General features: G+C 40.9%; 1 protein-coding gene and 1 pseudogene across 1 annotated transcript; both read left to right on the forward strand.

Moving 5' to 3' along the window:
- The first annotated feature begins 304 nt into the window (after nt 1-304).
- On the forward strand, nt 305-6,246 carry LOC147617136 (putative glucan endo-1,3-beta-glucosidase A6). Its single transcript, XM_086776725.1, has 4 exons — nt 305-575; nt 1,074-2,366; nt 2,484-3,683; nt 5,342-6,246. The coding sequence occupies exons 1-3, from the start codon at nt 497-499 to the stop codon at nt 2,519-2,521; spliced, it is 1,410 nt and encodes a 469-aa protein (XP_086632851.1). The 5' UTR covers nt 305-496; the 3' UTR covers nt 2,522-3,683; nt 5,342-6,246.
- LOC147617137 (uncharacterized) lies at nt 3,675-6,073 on the forward strand (annotated as a pseudogene).
- Nucleotides 6,247-26,562: the final 20,316 nt, after the last annotated feature.

A 26,562-nucleotide genomic window follows, 5' to 3' on the forward strand; every position in this document is an offset into this window, starting at 1 on the left:
TGGCTATCCCAGATTATGCTACCTTATAATGTTGCCGGTGGATGTGTGCGGGGTCTCAGAGGAGTCCTCTCATCAACTAGGAATTAGGGAGTCCTCTCATCAACTAGGAATTAGGGAGTCCTCTCATCAACTAGGAATTAGTTGCACAAAATTTTTAAAGAAAAATCTGAAGGCATTCAATTTAAGTTATATCTTTAACTAGAAATCTTCAAAAGTTAAAAAAACAAAAGATGGAAAAATGTTTTCTGTTGGGAACACTGCCGTTGGGCTTCCTGTGCTGCATTGATAGTCGATGGAGGAATAATAAGTACCAACGTGGAAAGGTCACGAAATTTGTCTGCTTCCGGACATCGAAAATCGTGGAGCGTGCAGGCTCCTCTCTGATTCTCGTGAGTGAGCCATGGCGTCTCCTTGCGCGTCCGTCGACTCAACGCATACTTGAAGCCGCCATCTTTTCCTGTTTTCTGTCTATCTTGGTTGCCTTCTGCAAGCTGAGATGAGGCAACTCCCCAGCGCCTCCACGCTTCTCAACCTCTGGCTTCTCCTGCTCTTCTCGCCCTCGCCTCCACACGCAGGTTTGAACATAAACGCTCACCCCTTCTTGCATGTGGGATCATCATCCCTGCATGAACTGTGCATTGCTTGATTATATGCCTGAAGGACGAGGAACAACTAGCTAGAAACGCCATCGCTGAGCGCCTACAAAGCTACGTCATACAGGCCCATGTCCATCGCTTCCAAGAAGTTGGTTGTAGAAGCCATCACACAAGTAGGCCATATCCACGATGTGCTCTGTGCAAGAAGCAGAGTGTTGGAGTTCTTTCAATGTTGCCATATCAGTGCATTTATGTAGCATTTTGTAATGTCTTTTTTTTTCTTATGTCTGCATGCACCCACACGCACAGGGGCCTCCCTCGCGCCCTTACAGTAGACGTTGCACAGTGTAGCACCGGCAGCGGGGTCACTGCCAAGCAAATCGACCCCCTTCACCACTGAACTACATGGCCGTTCATCACAAGCTTCAACATGTCTAGTGCTTGCAAGCCTCATTTCTGTTTCATCTTATGTTGCAGATGCAAGGTATAGCATTGGAGTGAACTATGGTCAGCTAGGGGATAACCTCCCCTCCCCTCACAAAGCAGTGGAACTCATCAAGCACATGAACATAGGCAAGGTGAAGATCTATGATGCCAACCCTGCCATCCTTAAAGAGCTTGCAAACACCGACATCAAGGTCTGTGTGATGCTGCCAAATGAGCAGATTGTTGCCGTAGCCACCAACAAAACCATTGCAGACATCTTTGTCCATACCAATATAACTTCTTTCTACCCCAACACCAAGATCCGCATCCTGTTGGTGGGCAATGAGATACTCTCTGCGTCTAATCAGACATGGCCTTACCTTGTCCCAGCCATGATCAATCTACACAAAGCTCTTCGAAGGCACAGGCTGAGAAAGATAAAGGTGAGCACCCCTTTGGCTATGGACATGCTGCAGGGGTCTCTGTTTCCTCCTTCCAATGCATCCTTCCGCACAGACATAGCACAGTCTGTGATGAAGCCGATGTTAAGCTTTCTGCACCATACAAAGACTCCCCTGTTTGTGGATGTGTACCCTTTCTTCGCGAGGGAGAATGATGCGGCCAATATTTCTCTGGATTTCGCTCTCTTTGCACCAGATGCTGCAGTGTACAAGGACAAGAATGGTTTAAAGTATCACAATCTTCTCGATGTACAGCTTGATGCTGTGGTGGCTGCCATGGCCAAGGTGGGTTACCCTAACGTAGAGCTCACAATCAGTGAAACAGGATGGCCTACTCGAGAAGATCTGGATGAAAGGGGAGCAAACATACACAATGCAGCTCTCTACAACAGGAGACTTGTGAAGAAAGTGCTGGCCAAGCTGCCTAATGGAACCCCTCGCCGGCGAGGTGCAGTGGTGGAGACCTACATTTTTGCCTTGTTCAATGAAGACCTCAAATCAGGGCCTACAACGGAGCGCAACTGGGGGCTTCTGTACCCTAACGGAACCCATGTTTATGACATTGACCTAACAGGCTATCTCAACGAGTCGCAGTACAAGCCATTAGCCCCTGCACCACCTGAAGTAGCCCCTGGAAATCTCAAACTGTGGTGCATAGCCAACCCAAAAGCCAATGCCACAATAGTGGGAGGAGCTCTGAGCTATGCATGTGGACAGGGTTCTGCTGATTGCAAACCCATCCAGCCAGGCCAAGCTTGCTTCTTCCCCAACAATACTCTCTCCCATGCCTCCTATGCCTTCAACGATTATTACAACAAATTTCAGAAGATCGGGGGAACATGTGTCTTCGGTGGTGCTGCAAACCTCACTACACAAGATCCAAGTGAGTCTCCTGCCTGCAAAATATCACACTTTTTTGGAGTCTAACCTTGCAATGAAACACTTTTTTTTAGCAAATTTCACTACTCATGAATCTCCGGTTTGTTGTTTTTGACTGCAGGCCATGGCTCTTGTAAATACACACCCACCTTCATATAAGAATTCAGCTTCTAAGCATTCTTGAAGTTTTACATTATGAAAGGGAGAGAATTGTCTTCTTGTTTGTTCCACTAGGAACAAAGTTTGCATATTCACACTACTGTGCAATACTTGATGACCCCAATCACCACCAAATTTCTTCATGCCTCTTTTGCCTTCTTTTGAAATACACTTTAATAATGGTTTGCTTGCTTAGTGGCTAAACCTGTATGGGAGAGTTCAAAAGGTCATCAACAGCTTTTGGTTTAGATTTAGATGCTCCATCAAATTGTATCATCATCATTCTTGTATTTTCGATGTTGATGGAGATACACATGGGATTTATTTGAATTTACGTTCTTAAAAACACTTGCATTTTTTTGCCCACTATTTGTGTTCTTATACATTAAGGAAGCAAGTGAACAAAAGCTTTCTTCTTTTTTGAGTGTGTTTATATGTTAGCGATAGACGATGTTTGATTGGGTAGCCTAGCTATATTCTATATTGTTAAGGAAATGAAGACATGTCATGTGGTGACACATGGCATATCTTTGTTTCGTTGCAGTTCGCCCATGAGTAGCTACATGCTCAAGTGATATCTTGAAAAGATGGATGTGACAAGGTTTAGGGAAGGAGAAATGTAGTGAAAAGGGGTATTTGTAGATTTTAGGTTATGTAGGGTAGGTTTTAATAGGACAGGTTTTTAGGGTAGGGGAAATAATACTCCAATGTAAGGGTTAAGGTGGTAGTCAGTGACAATCAAAATTATCTGTAATTGGAAAGAGCTGAAGTACACTAGTGTATGGATAGTAATGCAAACTAAAGTAAATGATATGAAAATTAGCACACATTTTAGGGTTTATAGTGTTTGAATTAACTCTACTCGAATAAGCAAAATATGTAGTGTTTGAGAAGCTTGAGTGCTAATTTTAATAGGACAGGTTTTTAGGGTAGGGGAAATAATACTCCAATGTAAGGGTTAAGGTGGTAGTCAGTGACAATCAATATTATCTGTGCATGGCAGCCACATCAGCACATAGTAATTATTATAGCCGTTTTTCCAAATCGTTCATGGCCTCCAAAAACAACTTTCAATAGCATCTACATTTTGTGGTGGAGACCTGCTCGCTGGTCTTCTGGCAGCTCACCGTCTCCAACTAAGGTTATAGCCGTCTATCTGGTGGTAAGTTGGTAACCATTATAGCCAGTTGTTTTTTGTTGGTCGTCGTATCATTATAGCCGGTTGTGGCAGGGCATGTCGGTAGTTTTTTGTATGGCATTTGTGTTGCATGGCTGCTTTGAAGTGTTTGTGCTGGTTATTTTCTGTGTTGTGAGGGCTGAGATCCATTCCACTGACTCTGGAGCTTGAGCATGTTTCTACTGATAGTGCATGCGCCTGCTTTGAAGCTTCTGTGTCGGTTCTGAGGTTCCTGTGTCAGATATTCTATAGTTGGTATATGTTGTGGAGAATGCATGTCGTTGATGAAGAGGTGTTTTATGGTGGTGCTTCGATTGTTGATTTCAGATCAAGATGTGCTTGTGAGTGTGAAGTAGGAGTTAGTGATAAGTTGTTTTTCTGTTAAAAGTAGTACCATGTCTTGTTCTAGCTCATTTAACGGTGGTAGGATGCTTGGTTTTGTTGAGAAAGATTCTGAGTTGGAGCGTCAGGTTGATGATTTTGCTTACAATCCTAGTCTAAGCAAAGATCTGTGGGCTAGGAGGCATTTTGATGAGTGGAGGAAGAGTTGTGGTTTAGATTGTGGTGTGTTGTTGGAAAAGTTAGATCTGCATGAGCTGGATGGGCTTCTTTCTATGTTTTTTTTTTTGTTGTTGTGGCAAAGCTGGATGGTTCGATGTATCCATCAGATACTTCTTTCTAGGTTTTTTTTTTTTGTTGTTGTGACAAAGCTGGATGGTTCGATGTATCCATCAGATACTTTGATGGCAATGTTTTGCTGCTTTGGGAGAATGATAAAGAGGCAACACGAGATGAGAGTTGCATCTAGTGGTATTGTGGAGGTGGAATTTGATATCTGTTGAAACCCTATCTTCAAGGGTGCACAGAATGCTCTTCTTGATGCTATGTGAAAATCTGTGGAAGGTGGATTCTGTAAAGATAGGAAGAAATCATCCATGAGATTGGTGTCACATTGGAAGATAAAATTTTAAATGATGTTGATTACATTATGTTTCATGGGAGTGGTTGTCAAATACGCTTTGCGTTTTATTGTATTCTCTATTTTTGTGTGCGGGGTGGGTTTGAGCTGTATAAGCTTCAACGTGAACAGTTTTCTCAGGGGAAAGATGAGCTTGGTGAGTTTGTCAGGTATGTAGTGTCCTGTACTTTTCAGTTCTTTAGTGGTGTGTGTGTATTTTTTGTAATCTTATGTATTATATGATTTTTAACAGGTTTAATGAGAGAGGAAGTAAGAATTACAAGGTTGATCTGTATCATTTTCATGGCTGAGCACTTCCATTCTCCTGTATTAGTGCATGCCAGTGATGTTGCTGCTACTTTCTGCTAGCTAATGTGTCATATGCCATCTATGGATGCTGCATATCCTAGTTTGGCTTGTATTTTTCTTCAATCTATCGAACACAAGTGTGTTATGTTTTATTTGGATTTGATAATGTTGGAAGTGTTTGATTTTGTGTTATTGGTTTATGTGGTAAGCTTTGTTTTGCAGGTTTGGTTTAACTGGAATAGAGTATCTGTGAAGAGTCTTAGTTTATTTGTTCAAAACACGATGTCATGTGATTCTTCTGAGGGTGGGAACTATTATTTTTATGTATATGGCATTGGTGAGGTATTTATGTTTATATTTATTGTTTTTTGTGTAGGCAATGATGTTGAATCTGTGGCCACTGCTAGTGGTCCAGTCTTAGCAGGTCTTTGCCTTTTGTATCTGTTGGTGGTAGTTCAGTTGTGGCAAGACAATCTACGTCATGTGAGTCTGTGGGAGGTGGTGATGTTGGTTTAACCTTGGCAGATAGGTCTTCATCGAACAAATCTGCGGGTGGGAAATGTTCTGGTCATGCTGGCTATGTTATTTGGGAGTAGGAGCAACAGTAATGGTGTTATTTTGAAGGGAAATTCTGGTGCTTACTTGAGCATAGCTGTGCTGATTCTAGGGATACTGGTGCAATGGCAAATTCTATTGGTTCTGCAAGTGCAACTTCTACCATTGGTGCTCAAGGATATGCAGGCTTTTCTGTGGTTGATGGTGGTGGCTTTGCAGCTACTATGTCATGTGGTGCTTCTACCATTGGAACAATTTGTGCGGGTGGTTTTGATGATGTGGAAAGTGGTTGTGAAGAGGGTCTATTCCTTATTCTATTGGTGATGACCTTCCTTTTGATGAAGGACTGCTAGATCATCTTCCACCTGCTACCGCTAGGGCATGGTTTTGATGATGTGGAAAGTGGTTGTGAAGAGGATCTATTCCTTATTCTATTGGTGATGACCTTCCTTTTGATGAAGGACTGCTAGATCATCTTCCACATGCTACCACTAGGGCTTTAGGTTGGGCTATTCATGGTGGTTCTGGCAGCATTGCAAGAGGTGGAATTTAAGCAACTATGTCATTAATGTGTACTGTGGAAAGGATAGGATCCCAGGTTGAAGATGTTTTCTCTAGGTTCAAGTTATGTACTGGGATTTTATGTTCTATTGTCATGTGACAATAGTGAAAACTGCTGTTGAATTTTCTATACTAATAAAACAATGTTTGGATAACTTTATACCTGTTGAATGTTTTAAAATTCTGATGGTTGATGTGTCAAAATGCTATTGGTATTCTGTAGCTTTAGAATTCTAGTAGTAGCTGATGGTCAAAATTTTATTAGTTTTTTATTTTTAATATTCTAAGTGCTGAGTTGACATTATTTCCTTGATAGTTGCGTTTTGTAATATTCCTAGTGATGATGTGTTAGAATCATTTTGAATCATCACATTATTCCTTCAAAATAATGCGTGCTGATTGAATGGCTGATATATACAATATGAAGGGCAATATGGTGAGTCTTGTGTGGGGTAAATGGGTGATCTTTTGAAATAGTGATTGTATAAAAGATTCTTTAATTAAGGATGTGCTCAAGGGCATGTGAGAAGGATAGACATGGAGGCAATTGCAAAATGTGAATGGTGGACACCACCACTACTAGATAAAAACCCTTTTTTTGAACCAGTGTAAAAACATTCTCCTCCAAAATCCAATTGGGATTTTAGAAAACCAATTGGTTTCTAAACTCTACAAAGTTTTTCAAACGGTTTTCCAAAGATAAATCAAGTTCTCAATCGGTCGTTGAGCATTGAAAGAAGAAATCACAAAAAAAGCCATTGTATTTTAGAATAACTTGGTCCATACACATCATTTCTCATGATACTATGATTAAGATTAATCTTTGCACTTCACTACCTATCACACCCTCTTTATCAATATTCATGTGCTACTTGACCATACATAGAACACAGATAACTTGGTCCATACACATCATTTCTCATGATACTATGATTAAGATTAATCTTTGCACTTCACTACCTATCACACCCTCTTTATCAATATTCATGTGCTACTTGACCATACATGGAACACCAAATTTTCAACTGCACAAGCAATTTTTAACTACGCAAGCATTAGTTTTTGCACTTCAATACCTATCATAAACTCTCTAGCAATTTACATGTGTTGCTTGACTATACCATGGATCATCCAATGTATGAGAGAGAGAGAGAGAGAGAGAGAGAGAGAGAGAGAGAGAGCCTACTTTCAAGGCTTCTTTTGTGACATCTCAGTCCTCCATTGTGCCTTTAGTCCTGTTATCGTGGCTACAACAAGTATACACACAAGTAAGCCAAGAATCTAGCTATACCAGGCTTTGCAAAATTGAAACACGCGTATTTGACCTAGTCAAGGGCTGGACAATTACTACCTGACCAAAGCCTAGGCTACTCAATGGATGTCTACCGATGGTTGTCCAACTAGGTTCTCATCTGCACAAGTGTTGTCTATGCTACCTAGTACTTATACCTACTTGCCAATCATGTACAAACAACACAACTGTACATGTCCTAACAAGTAGGGTACATGACTTCTACAATCACCACACATGCATATGAATTATAGGAATAGAGTACTATTTGTTTTATTAAAAAACTTATAATACTTAAAAAAAATGAAAAAAGCATGGATCATCCAATGTTTTCATGCATCCTACAGTAAGAGAAAATAATAAGAGCCTTTTCAAAAGCCAAAAACATATGAAATAATAAGTACATAAAATGATTACTTTACCTTGCACTCTCTCCATAAATGTGGCCGTTGGTTTTTGTACCTCTTTTCCATGATGCTATTGCCTCTCTGAAAAGTCAAACTCATTCAAACGTGGCCCCTCAATCGATATTCTCATTAGTGCATCAACATTCTTTGTACATAAACAATTTCTCAATTTGTTCTTTATGAGATTTAGAGTATTAAATCCCCTTTCACAAACCGCGGTGCTACAATAATGTAGTAAAGAAATCCCTGCTAAACCTAATAGCATGGGATATTGCTCTCTCATTGTGTCATTTTTCCGATGGCACTCCAAGTGCCCTTCAAACTTCGTCCCTTCCACTCATGTGGAGCTTGTAGTTTGAAATATTGATATTCTTTCCTCCCTTGATGTTTTTGAATCATTGCTGCAAACTCTTCACCACTTTTGAGAACCTTATCCTCTCCATACCATGATGCCAATGTCTCAATCTCAATGTTTCCAAAGTTTCTAAGTTCTAGCCCTGATGGAAAGCTACAAGGTGCTAAATCCTCAAAGCTCCTTAGTAAACTTCCATTATAAAAAGATCTCTCTAAGATTTTGAATGATAGAATTTGCAAAACCTCTTTAAAAATGTATGCATCTATCTAAATCAGCATCATCAATGTCTCTACAAATTACAAAGCTTCGATACATATTACCTCGCAATGATGCTTGTAGGGCATGCAATTGACCTTCAAGTGGCCCAAAGCTTGGGATTATTGAATATCCCATGGCATCATGTGTTGATGCATTAATGTCAACCATGCGATCCTCAATAAAGTACATCCTTATTGCTTGGATTTCCACCTCAATGAATCCTGCAACATATGAAATATCTACAAAAGAGCTTTGAAACAATTTATTGAAGGTTGCGAGTCTCTCTAAAATATCACACATAAAATGTAAATTATAAATAAACTCAAAACTAGATATCTTTTCAAAGAGAGTTGCATTTTCATTTTTGGTCATAACTAATAAAGGCTTCAATGTTTCACATACCTTGTAGATTACATGATGTCTGCTTAGCCATCACACATAAAATGTAAAGCATGACTATAGAAGAGTACACAGTTGCATACACCAAGGCAGTTAAAATAGTGGAGGATCGCGAATACAAGATTCAATCAGTTGCTAACTGTGCCAATGGTGATGGCAACTATTGTATAGCCATGATTGGTCAAACAAGAGAGGTTCTCTAACAAAGGGTAAAGTCTACACGGTAGCCTCGAGTAGGCTTCCACTAGAGAGGTATTATATACATATTTTTAACATTCAATGTGCCAACATATTAATGTTTAGTTGGTATATTTTTAGTATACAATAATACCATAAAATAGTCCTATCTACAATGGTGTGTGCCTTAACAGAAAAAGGGAGATCTTGTACGAGATGATATCTGCCAAAAGCAAGGATCTTGTGGCATCTGCCAAGTTTGGAGACACACATAAGATGAGACTTCATCTCAAGAAGGAGATGAACTAGCACTACATGTATGAGCAGGGACTCCAGATCATTGATGAACTAGCACTACATGTATGAGCAGGGACTCCAGATCATTGATGATTTACACAACAACCAAGGACTGGATCTCCCTAGAACAATGACAACGCCGTCTTGTAGATGCCTTTCCAGACATATGGCAAGATATTAAGCCTACCTTGGATGCGGATAAGCAGTCAGAAATGGAGAAATCGACAAAGTGACTTGTTTATAGGTAAGGAGTAGAACAACCGTTGGATTATTTTCTATGTGCAATCATGGCATGAATTTGTTAATGTATTTCATTTCATACATGGCAGTTGGGTGAACAATGTTTTGTGCGCCAACATGTATTATAATATCATGCCTCGGGAGGTGCATAGGTGGAGTGATCCAGATAGTGACGTGTGTATGTATCCTGGGTGCTTTTGGGAGAGGGATATCTCTAGAGTGGAGATAAATGGTTATCCATGGTGGTTGGACTACCCTCTTAGGAAGAGGCATCTAACAGGAGGCTCACTATGTTGGCGAGTTGTATAAACATGCCTTTTCTACATCTATCTATTTTTGCTTCATTGAAGGCTTTGTAGTTCTCATAGATTTCTTGGTGTATAGCATTTATAGAAAATATGAGAGGAGAATATTGGATGGAGGATGATATCCGTTGCCTTCGCGGGTGACAAGTTGGAAAAAGTGGCTTGGAGCCGTTTTCAGGCTGTCGGGAAACCATGGAGGGAAGGTCCGATGAGGTCAACGCTCCGCGCGAGGGTAGTCCTTTGTATGGTATACCTCCTTGTCTAGACGGCCTGCCGAAATCTTTTATGCCCTTCAAATGGTGCGTTGCCGAAGTTGGCTCCAGAGCGAGGATGCCTAAGCTGATTCTCTTGGTGGGACGACATGCACGGGGGCGTACTTGGAGCAAATGGACTCTGATTAAGATGGGGCTTTGCAGGCATGTTGAGGACACCTCCTTGAAACTTTTTGGCCCATTGGATCTCACTTTGGACCATCCACCCAAGAGATATGGCCGATATTGTGTCCGCACAGGTGCCAATGCGTCAGGATGCGAAGAAAGCTCGCAAAATCCGAAAACAAGATAAGCTTATCTTCTATTGGCTTTCATGAGAGTTCATGTGTGTACCAAAATCCAAAAACAACATGGTTAGCTTATCTTCTATTGGCTTTTTGTATCCTCTTTACCCACCAAATAGATGGTTCATACAATGAGCCCAAAAAGCTCGCAAATTTGACAAAAAAGCTCGCTAGGAAAATCTCACAAAAAAAATCCACTGAGTTCAAGGAAATTGTTATTCAATTATTTCCTTACTTTTTTGACACTAAAAGGTCACGTCAGTAGAGTTACCCTTTTGTTTTGCAACACGGACTTAAAACCTACATCCATTTGTCTGTAGATCATCGCATAGGAATTTTCTACTTAAACCAACTTTGTCACAAATACCTTGAGCTTCAGTGCAGTAAATGCATTCTTCATATCTTGCAATTGTGCAAGCAAGAGATCATCACTAATTGTTCTGAACTTTGAATGAGAAAGTGTAGACTTCACTATCTGTCTTGACAAGACTTGTGAGAGTGCTCCATTGTCTTGTTTAAGGTGCTTCAGCTTATCAATCTTTGCATGTATATGACATTTGTAGTTTCCACTATTTTTTGACAATGCAGTAAGTGGTCTTTGTTCTCTTACTCGTTCACGTGCATCCAAATTAGAGGTGGGCCCATGTTTAATTGTCTTCTCTAATACCCCTTCTAATTTGTTGTTCTTGGTGTCTAGATTTGCTATTTGTTCCAATTCATGGTTCTGCAAATGCTGAGCATGAACAACTTCTACCAACTCATTGTATTCATTCTCCTTAATAGATAGTCGAGTATTTAACTGTTTGATCTGAGCTTCCTTCATCATCAGCATCCTTTCTGGGCGATATCCAAATGCTTTGCACCTGACTAGCAATCCTTGTTGTGTAACCAAGCAAGCCAGCATTGCCCTCACAAACATATTTGATCAAAGAAGTTAGACCTAAAAATTTAGGTGGTTGTTAGGTCAAGGGATTAAGTGGGTAAATTGATCCTTCCACCCATATATTAACATGCTTTCTCCCTAGTTCCCTGGCCTGTTGCATTAAATAAGGGTTGACCTTAGAAGCCTATGTTCTCTTATAGAGAGGATCATACTCATCATCCAGGTACACATGTATAAACCTCTTTTTAGAATTATCTCTGATGTTCCACACACCAGAAAACAATACTGAAATTGCAATTAACTCCTTTCTTTGCAAAAATATACGGTGCAGTAAAAAAATATCATTAATTGCAGACACTTGCATTTCAAATAACATAAAAATTAATGCGCTCTAAACATGTCCATACCTCCATTGAGCACTATAGCAACACTTCTTGATGCCCTTTTTGAAGCAATAATCATTCTTATAGTAAAATAATCGGATATAGAAAATCAATAAAGGTAAATATGACTTTTTGGTTCCACTTGAAGGCACCAAAAAGTGAAATCTCTCTTCTTTGTTGTCCATGCATGAATAGTATGTGATGAAAGAGGAGATTCGGGTGAAAGCCTAGAGGCTTCCTTGAGAGATTGAAGATTTGAATAGAGGGAAAATCAAATGGAGAAGAGTGGCTTTTAAATGAGGAAAACTCACCCAATGACAACCACAAGAGTAAATCTCAGTTTTCCACCAGCCTAAAAGTACTTATATCAAGGAACTTAGTTGAACAAAGGCCCCTCAGAGTTTAGACTCATTTGGGCATTATTTCTATGCACTTGTGTAGTGGAAGAATCTTAGGTAGCTCTCAATTTTTGGTGAATCGGAAATAGCTTCTCACGTTTCTCATTCGGGCATTATTTCTATGCACTTGTGTAGTGGAAGAATCTTAGGTAGCTCTCAATTTTTGGTGAATCGAAAATAGTTTCTCACGCTCTCACAACCAAAAGTGGAATTAAATTGTTAATCCTAACATAGTTGGGCCAAGAACCTAGCATGATAAACTGAAGTCAAGTAGAGAGTTTGACCACTTATCAATTTGCCGAGTGAAGATTCTTAGAATCAAGATATTGCACTTGAAGCTAACCTTAACTGAATAGACTCATGAAGGAATAGCAAGGGACTAAGAGTACTGAAGATTACCTCACTTACCTAATGCTCACCATCATTGAAACTGTAGATGATCAGGTTCCTTCTTTCTTCATACGTGCAATCAGGTTAATTAGTGGAGTAGAGATTTAATTAGTCAAAAAACTATTTCTTTATTATTCTTTGCAAAGTTAATAGAGAGAGTTAATAATCAATTAATCTTTTAATTAATATAAAAGTTAAGAAGCAAAATTCCTACAATGCAATGCAACATCTTAGCAAATGTCTAATATATAATTAAAACTAATAAAATCTAACAAATCACTAACCTATAACTAATCAATAGGTTGTTCCATTGCCTATAGAAAGCCACCATAGCCACCAAGATGAGGGAGGAGAGGAGGGATCTTGTTGACCACCCAACCTTAGAGGAGTGCGGATAAGCATCCACACTACTGGGCTTATGTAATGGCCTGCCTGGCCACACTAACTCGGCTGCCTATGGTCCTCCGACCCAGGTGTCTAACCCCTGAACACCAGATACGATCATTGATTGCATTCCGATGCGATTGGGCTTCATGTTTGATCGAGCCCTACGTAGCTGGTTACAAGCTACGTGACATTACCTCCCCTTAAGAAGTGTTTTTGTCAACAACTTACTAAGGATAGTTTTTGGTTAGCGTATTCAAGCATTCCCAATGCTTTCTTGTCTCTGTCCTTCCACTTGAAAAGTCACTACAAGAGAAACATTGTTTTTCGATGCCTGGTCGTGTCGTCGATATGTGTGTTGAAATAGACATCGAAATATGTGTGGAAATAGGCGTGGAAATACCCGTCAAAATATGCATGGAAACATGCATCGAAATAACATTAGATTTTTAAAAAAAATTGAATTTATATATAATATTTACTAATTCCCACCCTGGGGTGTGTTTTAGCCTTCTCTTTCTACCTCTGCAACAAGCATATGTGTCTATGAGAGAGAGAGAGAGAGAGAGAGAGAGAGAGAGAGAGCGAGAGAGCTAGAGAGAGAGATTAGAGAGAAAGAGAGATAAAGAGAGAGAGAGAGAGAGAGAGAGAGAGAGAGAGAGAGAGAGAGAGAGGGGGGGGGGGGGGGGGGCGAGAGGAGGGTAGAACTTCCATCACGCTCTTTGAAGGAGAACAAATGCTAGCATCACTAAGGTGCAATTAAGAAAGTGCTCTGTTTTACAATGAAATTAAAGTTCATCATTAACTTGCTCGTTCTTAGCGAGATCCATGGCTCCAAATAAATCTATTTCTAGAAATACTCCATCATTGTTGTCAATTGGTGGAACCGGTTGTCTTGTAGTAGTAGAAGGTAATTCATCCATGTCGTCATCCTCTTCTAGCTCTAGCATGAGAGCTGTCGATGCATCATGATCATACTTAGCGTGAATCTCTTCTTCTTCTGGATTGTCTCTAGTGTTTGTTTCTCGTTCAAGATGTATTTTCTCAAATGAGTACACCTTCATCCGATACTAATCTAGTGTGAGCCTCACCTACTTCCTCAAATAGTATGTCTTCTTCTTATTCTTCTTGTTGTTTGATAGGTGCTGGTGGTGTATGCTCAACCATCACATAATCTGGGGGGAGTTCCTCAGCATCTGGCAAACAGTCAACTGCTATTTTCACCTCTTCAAATATTTGTTTTCCACGTGGATTTATTTGGATCACAAACAACCATTTATGATCTGTCGGGTCTTCCACAAAGAGGACTTGCTCACAGTGCTCTGGTAGCACAAATGTGTCCCTTTAGTCAGTCCATATCTTTGTGTGGTCTACTTGAAGAAATCCACACTTGTCTTTGCGTACAATTACTTGCGCCTCTTCAGATACCAACTTGAACCATTTCACCAACTTGAACCATTTCACATAAAAAATGAACATATCAAACTTTCTGAATCCAACCTTGATAATATCTTAGATTGTTCCACAATAATCTAGCATGCCTACTTTAGTATTGCCATCACTTTTGCCATCACTTACACTTGAACGACTTTCTTGCATAAAATTAGCCTTCACATCACAATCAAATGTTGTTCTCTTTTTATCTATTCCTTCTACTCGAAAGTGACGTCCGCGTGACCAAATTGCCCCAAACTTACGATACTGCAAGCACAATAAACTTACGATACTGCAAGCACAATAAATAAGTACTTTTATTGTATAAATCCACGAAAGCACAACATAAAAGACAATGCATAGATATCTCAAACTCACATACATGGAAATCACAACCATATGCAAGCTCCTCCTCCTCATCACTTATTGATTCACCATTGCGTTTAGCTTGTAGTATGGTTTGCTCGAGCCATTTATTAGAAGGAAAGTCTAGAAGAAGTGCAAGTTCTGTTGGGTACGGTAGTGTGCGGGTTGTTCGACTCCTTCTAAAACTCAAATGAGCTTGGTCCCTTTCAGCCTTCACCAAGTTATATCTCTTGATCAATTTCTCCATAGCATATGAGTTTAAGATGCAAAATTTATTGATCTTCTCATGCAATGCTACATCCATTGTTCTCACAAGGCCTTTCCCTTGTGGCTCTTCCCCAACTAGTTGATCATCTTCTTCTTGTGTTCATAATCTTGGCATATCGGGATCATACGTACTGAGAAATTCAGTTATATATACAAGTGATTCTTGAACAAGCCATCTCGCTGCCATACTACCTTCAGGACAAGCTCTTTGACAAACAAATCCTTTAAGTGTCTTCATAAATCTCTCCAAGAAAAACATCCATCGGCTATGGACAACCCTAGCCATAGCAACTTCATCAACCACATGAACTAGCAAGTGCAATTGAATGGTTAAAATACTTGTTGGAAATTATTTCTCAGCCATTATAACAGCCTCGATGGAGTTTAACCGTGCTACTTCCAATGTGTCTCTACTAATCTCTTTCCTTGATATCCAACGCACCACTGCACCAATTTTGTAAATTGTTGCTCTAATGTCATCGTTGAGGCAATCCTTGATGGCTATAGGAAGCACGAATTGCAAGAATTTGTGCCAAGCATGACTCTTCAAGCCACTAAGCTCATCGTCCTTTGTAAATGCTCCCTTCAAAAGCAATGCATGCATCCTGTAGGGGTACGAAACTCACTAATGCACTTCTTTACACGCCGTTGCTCTTCCTTTGTCATGACCCAAGCTGCTTTTGGTAGCTTCACCTTTCCATCTGCTCTATTTTGGGCCCATAAGTGTTGCATGAGTTGAACCAAAATGTGCATTGGGTCAAGAAGATGGTTCACTAGAAGGTCATTCTAGTATGGAAGTTGATGGAAAATGGATAGACGCTTCATTCTTGGAGGTGTACAGGTTGGATCTAGCTCCCATAAGGTCCTCCAATCAGTGCTCTTCCATATATGAGGAGACCTCCCTAGAAATCCCTCACACAAAGGATAATCCACTGGGAGATACTTCCTGTGGCCCTCGTATACTATCTTCTTCATAGACTTTGAGTACCGAGCCTCAAGTTGCGGCCCACATAATGGACATCCATTTTACCCTAACACTGAAAGCCCTATAGAACATCAAAAAGGATTGTAGCAGGTAAGTTTGGATGACAATCATGACTTAACATAATATGTTAACAAGCTACAGTATTACCTGAGCACTCTCTATAGCCAAGCCAATCATGTATAGTCCATATAAGTATTCCTCTCAATGTTAGCTCACGTTGTCCAAACCTCTTGGAAATATCATGAACTTCAATGCTCTCCCATAGAACACGAAGATCCTCAACTAAAATACACATCCATGTTCTTTACCTTCTTGTACTTTCTAGGAACTATCAAAGACAATAAAAGATGCCCTTTTTTTTTAATCGCTAGCCATGGTGGAAGATTATAGTTAACTAGACAAACAGGCCATGTACTCCATGATGAACTTCGTAGACCAAATGGATTCACTCCATCCATTGCTAGTCTGAGTCGAATATGGCGAGCCTACTCCTGAAAGGCTACCCACTTCTCTTTAATGTGCTTTCATGCAAGGGAATCTGCGGGCACATGCATAATACCATCTGTGGACCTAGTGTTATGGTGCCAAGTCATCAATCCTGCAATGGATTTGCACTTGAACATTGTTTTTAATCCAAGGGATGATGGGAAAGTGTCGTAAAACTTTTGCTAGTACCCTTTCTCCTTGCACATCTTGTCTATATCTCAATGTGCCACAATGCGGACATTGTACTGCATTGTTTTATTCTTATCGAAATAAAGAATACAATCATTTGGACAAGCATGGTGTGTGTTTTTGTAGTCCATGCCAATCGAGTGCAACATTGCTTTTGCTCGGACTACGGTCCACTGGCATCTCATTATCTTCTGGCAATATTTGATGTTTCAATAAGCTATTACACAAAATAGTCAGGCTAAGAAAATGCATATAAAGGTATATAACTCACTAATTGCATATGATATCATCACTTACGCAAAAAGTTTTGATACGCTCGAATTAGACCATCCAAAAATCGATTGCAAGTTCAATATGGATAGGCAAGTGTGTAAAATAGACACGTGCTCCAGGATATAGTGGAAGACGAGCAAGCCTGCGTAGCTCTTTCTCTTCTTGGGAAGTGTATTCCACATGTCGTGTGTTTTCTTCTACCCCTCTGTGTTCCAAACCACGATCTTCTGTTCCATCGTGTACGGCATTTATCATGTCATCCATGTCATGTTCTAGTATTTGCTCCGAATCCGCCTCAAGTTCCTCGGTTTGTTGGATCACCTCGTTTGTGGCTACTAATCTCCATAGTTTAGGCCGGATATCCACTGGTTCGTCATTGTTGAAGCACGCATTGCCACTAATTAGATGTTCCAATCGCTCCACCGAAAATATTTCCCATTTTTTTTGTATGATCACTGCAAATTCGTCGACGAGCCACTTGGTATTTGCAGCGAGGAGTACATGGGCAAAGTGTCTTCTCCTCTAAATCAACAAAATTTGAGGGTGTGGCATCCTCCATGGTTTCCATATTGATTTGTAATGGGAACGAATGCTTATTTTTGGAGGAGAATCCTCCCTTAAGTATTTGTGGAGGGTGGTAGTTGGTGATAGGTAATTTGAAATGTCGTGGTGTGCAAGATCTGAAAAGATTTTGAATTTGAATGAAAAGTAGTGATCGTCGAAATAAGCATCGAAAAAGTCATGCAAATAACCATGGAAATAGTGTCAAAATCATGGTGGAAAAAAGTGTTGAAAAGTCCGTCGAAATAACCGTGGGAAATTTATTTTTTGACACTTATTTCCATGCTTTTTTCCACGGATTTTTCGACGCTTTTTTCCACGGTTATTTCGACGCATATATCGACAGTGCAAGTTTTTATAATAAAATAGAACCTCACTTATTTTTGCGTTTTTGTTCATGCGCGTGTGTTGCTTCCTCATCATCAGGTATGCCTCCTTTGCCCTCACTCCCCTCTCCTCTTGGTTACATGTACATGTGTTGTAAAATGTCTCTGTGTGTGATTAGGGGCAATTTTCTTATTTTTTTGCTTTCTTCTTTGTTTTACAGGTTCTCTCTCTCTCTCTCTCCCTCTCGCCCAAGATCTTCTCCACTTCCTTACCACTCAAGCAGGTTCGCCTCCTTCTTTGCCCTCCATCCCCTCTCCTCTTGGTTGTGAGATGTGTGTGTATCAGGGTTGAGGGATAATGAATGTTTTTTTTTTGTTCTTTGTTTTTCAGGTTCTCTCTCTCTCCCAAGCTCTACTCCACCTCCTTACCACTCAAGCAAGTTCGCCTCCTTCTTTGCCCTCCCTCCCCTCTCCTCTTGGTTGTGAGATGTGTATGTATCAAGGTTGAGGGATAATGAATGTTTTTTTTTTGTTCTTTGTTTTGCAGGTTCTTTTTCTCTCCTAGGCTCTTCTCCACCTCCTTACCACTCAAGCAGGTTTGCCTCCTTCTTTGCCCTCCCTCCCCCCTCCTCTTGATTGTGAGATGTGTGTGTGTGTGTTGAGGGATAATGAATGTTTTTGTTTCTGTTTTTTGTTCTTTGTTTTGCAGGTTCCTTCTCTCTCCCAAGCTCTTCTCCACCTCCATACCACTCAAGCAGGTTCACCTCCTTCTTTGCCCTCCCTCCCCTCTCCTCTTGGTTGCATGTGCGTGTGGTGTGTTGTGAGATGTGTGCTCTTATTCATGTGTATGCTCTTATTCAAGTGCCCATGTGGGCTTTATTATGTGTGTGTAGAAACATGTCCCGCACTCCAGATGAGACACCGGCTTACCCTCCATCCTTCTCTCCATATGCCATGTCGCTTGACCAGTTTATGGGTTTTTTTAGCACAAGCCACGCCCGAGCAAAGAGCGATGGCACAACAATATTTTGGGGGAGGGGCGGGCACTTCGGTCGCACCATCGGGCACCACCACCGCTAACCCTAGTTCACCTATTGAAACCCCACAAAGAGCCGCCAGAACCCCTCCCTCAGGTCGCTCGTCCAACACTCGCAGAGGACAACGCTCGAGTGGTGGAGGTGGAGGCGGTTGTTGTCCAAGTGGGGGCACAGATGGGTCTACGCCCCCACGTGAGCGTCCTTGCCCATCTAGTGCCAGAAGCACTCCATGCTCGCAATCATCGCATTTCGACACACAGCCCACACCCATCGATGGGGAAAAATATTACATAATTGTCAATGGCAATGTGGTTTTGGATGATGTCGGGCAAGAGATGAAGAGCCGCATCCGCAAGCCTTGCCACATTGTCTTTGCTAATGACTTTATGACTTTATGGGGCCAAAGTTGGATAAAGATAAGAAAGATAGAGTCATTAATCAAATCAAGAATGAGTACAAGCCGACCATCGGTAGTGATGTCGTCCCCATAGGGTGGATAAAGGACCACATGGTGGACGTCATGAAACATTGGCAGGGACATGTGAATAGGAGGGTAAAGGCAGGGGGTGAGAAGCCTTTGTACATCAGCACCGAGGATTGGAATGAGGAGAAGCAAAATGCAAGAAATCCCCAACGCTACAAGCAACAAGAGGATGCGGCGAAAGCCCGAATGGAGAGCGTAGGAAGCTCTCACCTTGGAAGCGGCGGTTGGGACGCATTCCATGTCTACTTTGTAAGTATCAACGTTTATCTTGTATGTTTCATTTGATGTTATGTCTACTTTGTAAGTATCAATGCTTATCTTGTTGTTTTGGTACTTTTAGAATCAAGTGGTTGGTCGACTGGCAATGGGAGAAGAGGAGGACATTGCTCGCCGCCGTCATAACACGTACTTTCTTTTGGAGAAGCTTGAGCGAGAAGGCGCCAACCTCAATTGGAGGCGCATTGCAGATATGGTAAGTGCGGCAAGCCTTAACCTTATGATTTGTATACTTACTTTGCCATGTCATGTTAGATTGTTGTTTTGTATACCAAAAAAAAGTGTCGTGTATGGTTTTTGCAAGGACCAATGCCTGACCCTGAGTGAGGGCTTCGCATAGAGAGAGGCCTTGCTCATGTCTTTCCTCTTGTAAATACATATTTTGGTCAGCTCACATCTTTGTTTGAGCTTGTATAGCTTGTATGCAACTACTTTATGCAATTTTGATTATCGAGTATAGCTTGTATAGCTTGTACGTAATTTTATGCAACTACTTTATGCAATTTTGGCTTATCTCATCAGAGCTTGTAATATGGTCTTTGATATGTGAATTTCACATCTTACAATGTAATTTGGCCATTTTTTGCACTTGTGTAAAATGTACCTACTTTGTAATGTCAAAAACGTTATGGCACTCCAACTTTTCCAACAAATTCGCTTCGTTCTTCACATCAAAGTACAGTTGTCTTTGGTACTCTATAAGTTTGGCATAATGGTGCATCCAGCTACAAGACTATAGCTGGATGCACCATTATGCCAAAAAAATTTAATACCTACATGCCGTCGAAATAAGCATTGAAACTTTCCTGCATCCGTCTCTCGAAAAAAGCGTCAAATTTTTTTTGCATCCGTCGAAAAAATCATCGAAAGTTTCTTGCATCCGTCAAAATAATCGTTGTAATAGTAGTTGAAATAGTAGTCGAAATAGTCATCGAAAAGTCCGTCGAAACAAGAGAGAAAAACATGTTTATTTCGACGCTTTTTTTGACGCGTATATCGACGTATACTTCGACACTTTTTTCCACGCGTATTTCAACGTTTTGGAGATTTTAAGCTTAGTTCTAAAGCATCGAAAAAGGCATGGATAATGGCCCCCCTCTTTTAGTGAGTGTATCTTGGTACACAGTATGCCTCGTGCTCCAATCCCTAAATCCAAGAATCCTCTCGGGCTTATGTGGAAGAGATGGCGGTTTAATAAGTTCCACCAAAATGTCACGAGTAACTATGTTATCCTAATGATCAATTGTTTTTCATATTCTACTGACAAGAAACAAGATGTACCAACAACTCAAGTTTGTATGTTATGCTACCAATCTTCTTAAGGAATTTAAACGGGCCACAATATCTAGGAGAAAGCTTTTGACACTTTCTCATCTTTACAGTCTCCGACTTCGCACGGACTTTTAATCACCCTCCTCTTCAAAGGTCACTTCTCTGTGGCTCTTGTCTTAGCATACATTTTTGCACGATCTTGTGCACTATGAATGCTATCTCTTGCTCCTTTTAGCATATCTTTCATGTCCTCAAGGAAATCCTTAACATACTAAATTTTCTCCTTCTGTAACCCTACGACTATAGGAGATCTCGGCTCAAAACCATACATTAACATGAATGGGCTAAATCCAGTCGTCAAATGTTTTGCAATATTATAAGCAAAATCCAAAAGTGATAGGTACTCCTTCCAATTCGATTGCTGTTTACTGACATACGCTTGAAGCATGTCTTCTAGCACTTGATTGACTCTTTCTCTCTGACCATTCGGTCCTTACCATCATACTGCGGATGGTTGGCCCTACCTATACTCAAAGTAGTATCTAACTTTTTGAAGACTTTCCGTGTGGTAAGCCATATAGCTTGTAGAGATGTTCGATAAATAATTTAGCTAGCTCAAGGTTTTTTACCTCCTTTCTAGTAGGAAACAACGTGGCCATTTTAGTCAACCCATCTACCACCACTCAAACAAAATCATATCCTTGACTCGTTTTAGGTAACCCAGTGATTAAATTCATGGACATACTTTCCCATTTGTATTTGGGAATATCTAATGAATGGAACAAGCCTCCTACTTTGAGACACTCATGCTTATTGACCTTGCACTTCTTGCATTTTAGCACCAAGTCTTGGACGTCCTTGAACAAACTAGGCCAATAGAATTGTCTTTTAACTAGTGCTTGTATAGGTCCTTTATATCCTAGGGTGACCAGCACTTGGACTATCGTGACTTTTAGAATTCGGCGGTGCCGAAAATTAGCAATAGATGGTACATAAACTCTACCTTTGTAAAGCAAGTCATCATTCCTAAACCTTTCCCCCCCTTGACGAACTTTATAACCCCCATTTGAAACAATGTTGAATTGTTATGAAAGGTCCACCCCCAAGCTTGTCTCGGTGCATAACCTAAGAGACTTGTCTAGTCTCTCCGAACTAGAACTCCCTCATCTTCTTGTAAAAACCTTGGCTAATCACTCTGGATTAGCACTCCTTTTCTGATAAGGAAGACAACGGCTGGTGTGGCAAGTGTGCACATACACAAAGCAAACCTCTGAATAAGATCTCACACAAACCATGTAGTGAATATACAGGAACTTGTTCTTGAATATGGTGAACCTCAGCTCGTTCACCATTGGCACGTGGCTCAGTGCATCTGCTACTACTACATTAAATTTACCTCTTTGGTAACAAAGTTGAAGGTCAAACTCTTGACATAGTAATCTCTGCTGTGCCCACCTAGCTCTTCTACCTTTCAACTCCTTTTTACTTGAAAGCCATTTTACGCTTTCATGGCCTGTATGGACCTCAAAAGTAGCACTATATAAATAATACCACCACTTTTTAAGAGCATGAACTATTGCAAGTAACTCTCACTCATAGGTCGAGTAGTTTTTCTAGGCATGATTAAGATTTCTTCTTTGAAATGTAATTGGGCATCCCTCTTGCATAAAATTGCCCCAATCGCTTCCTCACTAGCGTCTATTTTCTATGAGAACCAACTCATTAAGGTCCACTATAAGGTAGGTGCAGCTATGATTACAACCTTGAGTTTCACAAAACTACGTTTTGCAGATCCTCCATAGTTGTGCCTTTAGTTCTTTAGCTGATCTGTGTAATCTTCACGTAGTCCTTTACACATTGTCAGTAAAACCTTAACAAATCTAGAAAAAATTATAGTTCTTCTAAGTTTCTTTTTGGCTGAGGCCATTTGAGAATACCATCATCTTTATGAGGATCCATCCGTGTTCCCTCAATGAATAAATATGGTCTAGATAATGAATTTCCTTAGTAAAGAACTCACATTTGCTTTCCTTCGCAAATAACCTATTATTTCTAAGTAATTCAAACACTAAGCATAAATGTTATACGTGTTCCTTTCCCGACTTACTATAAACAAGTATGTTGTCTAGGAAAACTACTACAAAATTACCTAAGTATGGACTTAAAACATTGTCCATAAGTATCATAAATGTCGTTGGTGCGGTAGTCAAACCAAACAGCATGACCAAAAACTCATAATGCCCAAATTGAGTTCTGAACGCGGTCTTGGGAACATTTTGTTCCTTGATCCTGACTTGGTGGTAGCTCAAACTAAGGTCAATTGAGTTCTAAACGCGGTCTTGGTGGTAGCTCGAACTAAGGTCAATTTTTAAAAGATAATGTGCACCATTAAGTTGGTCAAACAACTCATCAATGTAAGGCATTGGATACTTGTTCTTAATCATAATCCGATTAAGAGCACAATAATCTATGCACATACGCATAGAACCATCCTTCTTTTTTACCAAAAGAATGGGTGAAGCCCATGGCAAAGAACTAGGTTTTATGAAACCTCGCATAATCGGCCAATTGCCACTCCACCTCCTATGTTTTGGAGTGGCTAAGTCTATAAGCAGGCTTGCGTATAGGCTTGGAACTTGGTAGGACATCAATGGAATGGTCTACCACCCTAGATGGTGGGACACCATCTTTAAAAAAGCGTTAGGAAAAACATCCCAATACTCTCACAATAAAGAATTTAAAGTATCTATGTACTTACCATTCTTTAATGTCTCATTTTGAGCCTTGGGTTTTTTAAGTTTTGCTCACATGATGCAGACAAAGCAAAGGTCTTACCAAGGGTATTTAAATTAACTTTTTCATCTACAGAGACATTATTCACTTCTATTTTATCTACAGAAACAAAATTATGCAAAAGATTACAAATGTATACCTACTAAATCTCGTTGAGCTCGTAGACACGACATAACTCCACGGACAATATCAAAGGCATAGCTAGCACATCATGCTCCATGCAAAGTAATGCAAGGTTTTGGAAGTGCTACTTGCTTTGCAGGACGCTTGATTTCCAAGTCATGCATTTAGCTAGGGTAGATGTCTATCTTGGTGGGCAGGGAGTGGTTATATAACCTAGGCCCTTCGTAGTTACTAGGATAACTACGAAAGAATGTTCTTTTAAATTTTGTACCCCCACTCTTGTCTGTCATCTACCTATGACCAAATTTCAACCTACAAGATATGCCATCAAATATGTGCACCTCGCCAAAATTATTAGGCTCCTTAGGCTGTACACAACTCTTGTAATTTGGATCAAGACCTCATATGAACCTGTGAGAAGATTTTGGAACACATTGATCCCCTTTAACTTCAGCACTATTTCTTGATAGTTGGAGATGTATGGGGTGAGTGAAATGCCACGCATAGAGCATTTGTTCCACTCACACCAAGACCTTTGAAGGTCATTAACTGGTGAAAACTCTTTGCAAAATGCTATCTCAAATTTTACCTAATTATGAGGGTGTTTGGCGCTATCAGCCAAACTTATCCACCATTTACATGCATTGCCCCCATTAAGGACAAGCTTGCCTCGAACTCTACCCAATTCCGAGGGCATTTGGTGCTATCGGCCAAACTCATCCACCATTTATATTCTTTGCCCCCGTCAAGGACAAGCTTGCCTTGATTGGGCCTCACATCCTCTAGTATATGCCTGAGGTTATGTAAGTCTGACCACTTTTGTAAGAAAATATTGACTACATCTTTGTTGCCTTCCTTTTCCTCTCCCCCAAAGCTCAATGCTTTCAGATCCTTGAAGATCCCAATAGATGCTATGGACTGCTTTTGGTAGACTCTACAGACTGCCATCCTATGGAAGTCCCAACCTCTTGTTGAGAAGAAGTAAATTGTATTCTCTACACAATCATAGAGATGCAACATTAGTAATAAGAGTGGTTGGACGTGAGTATAAACGGTGGTGCAAACTCCTACGGATGGTCAAAATTTTATTTTGATTTTGTTCTAAGGTTTGGGTCCTAGAAAAAGTTACAAAATGGACTCGCGTGAGACCTCCTGATCCGAGATGTCAGCCTCAAATCACAAGCATCGGGATCTGCATCACTGACCTCATCCTCGTTAAGGAGGTTGTCATCCATGCTCAGGTCCAATAGTGTATTGCCAATCTCTACGAGCTGGTGGACTATCATTGGGTTGTGTTCAACCTCTACAAACAGAACCATGGGGCCATCTACAGACAAGGATGGTGTATGGGATGTGCCTCCTACACCACTAGGCTCCTGTGCGCCAAGTTGTGAGGTGTAAGGAGGACGAATGGCCTCCGTCTTGGCGTGCAAGGACAACTTGTTGCATGCGGGCAAACTTGGCTTGTGTAAGGCCAGAAACATGTGAAAACATGAGAAATACCCCTCAAACCCCTTGAGACATGAGAAATACCCTCACTCGAAGCCATTTTTTTTAATGAATAAAAATTACAAAAAACTATGCAAAGTTTAAATTCAATAATAAATGCAAACTTTATGGAATGAACAAATGGAACCAACTACTTGATATGTCCCAGAGTGTGCTGGTCCACCGATGGAAGCTCGAAGCCGATGAGGCGTTGCATCATGTATGGAAACTTGAAGCTGATAATGCTCCAAACTTTCACTGGAATCACCTCGAGCTCGTATCCCCCCAGATGCCTGTAGGCATGCACATGAGGGGTAAGAGCGCGGAAAATGCTGCCAAGTGGATACCTCTTAGTCACCCCTACCGCGTGTGGCCATGCACACACGGATTAAAGAAATCGATGCTTGTTGTTGCACCTTACTTGCACACACACACACAATGAAGTCTCTGCTGCAAGATCTACATGGTTTTCATACCCAAGTGGATGCTACGTAAGCTTAGATTTGAAGCAGCCCACAAAAGCCCACCAGTATAATCTAGGGAGTCACAAACCCTTCTAGTTTCCTGCACAGTGGCGCCATGATACCAGCCCACCACTTTTCTCTACTGAAGGCACTAATGCACCCGGGTGGTGAACTGTTCATTGTGCTGTGTGTGAGGGGTGCGGCACGAGGCGTGAGATCATGCCATGTGTGTTTGCACTGTGCTTATTGACGAGCTGCTATTGTTGTTTTGTGCTGTTGCCTCTCTCCCCAAAGCTTGCATACCAAAAAGGCTCACACACGGCTGTAGAAGGCGCCCAGCCCAGAAACAATCCAGCCCCTTGACAACTAGAGCTAGCAAGCTCTATGTGCCCTTTAGCAAATCGATGTTTTCTTTGTGTGTAGTCCACCCACCCTCACACACACACACACACACCGTCTGTAATCTCTGTTGTTCCCAATCCAGAGAAAGGAAAAAACGATGAGATTTGAACCATTCAACAATGACAATCTTATCTCATTTTTGGAGCAAGGTCATGTGCGGTGTGATTCGAGAGAGAAGACCTATTCGAACGTAGCTCTGATACCAATGTTGCATTGCCCATAGGAAGCCACCATAGCCACCGATTTGTGGAGTGATTCAATAGAGAAGGCCTATTTGAACATGGCTCTCATACTAATGTTGCATTGCCCATAGGAAGTCACCATAGGCACCAAGATGAGGGAAGAGAGGAGGGCTCTTGTTCACTACCCCGCCTTAGAGGAGTGTGGATAAGCATCCACACTGTCAGGCTTATGTAGTGGCATGCCTGCCCACACTTGCCCATCCACCTATGGTCCTGTGACCCGAGCGTCTCATCCCTGAATCCCAGACACAATTGCCGGTCGCACTCCGGTGATCGGGCTCCATGTCCGA

The sequence above is a fragment of the Cibotium barometz genome, chromosome 37 (assembly GCF_041138505.1).
Source record: "Cibotium barometz isolate CiBa-2024 chromosome 37, ASM4113850v1, whole genome shotgun sequence".
Taxonomy (NCBI): domain Eukaryota; kingdom Viridiplantae; phylum Streptophyta; class Polypodiopsida; order Cyatheales; family Cibotiaceae; genus Cibotium; species Cibotium barometz.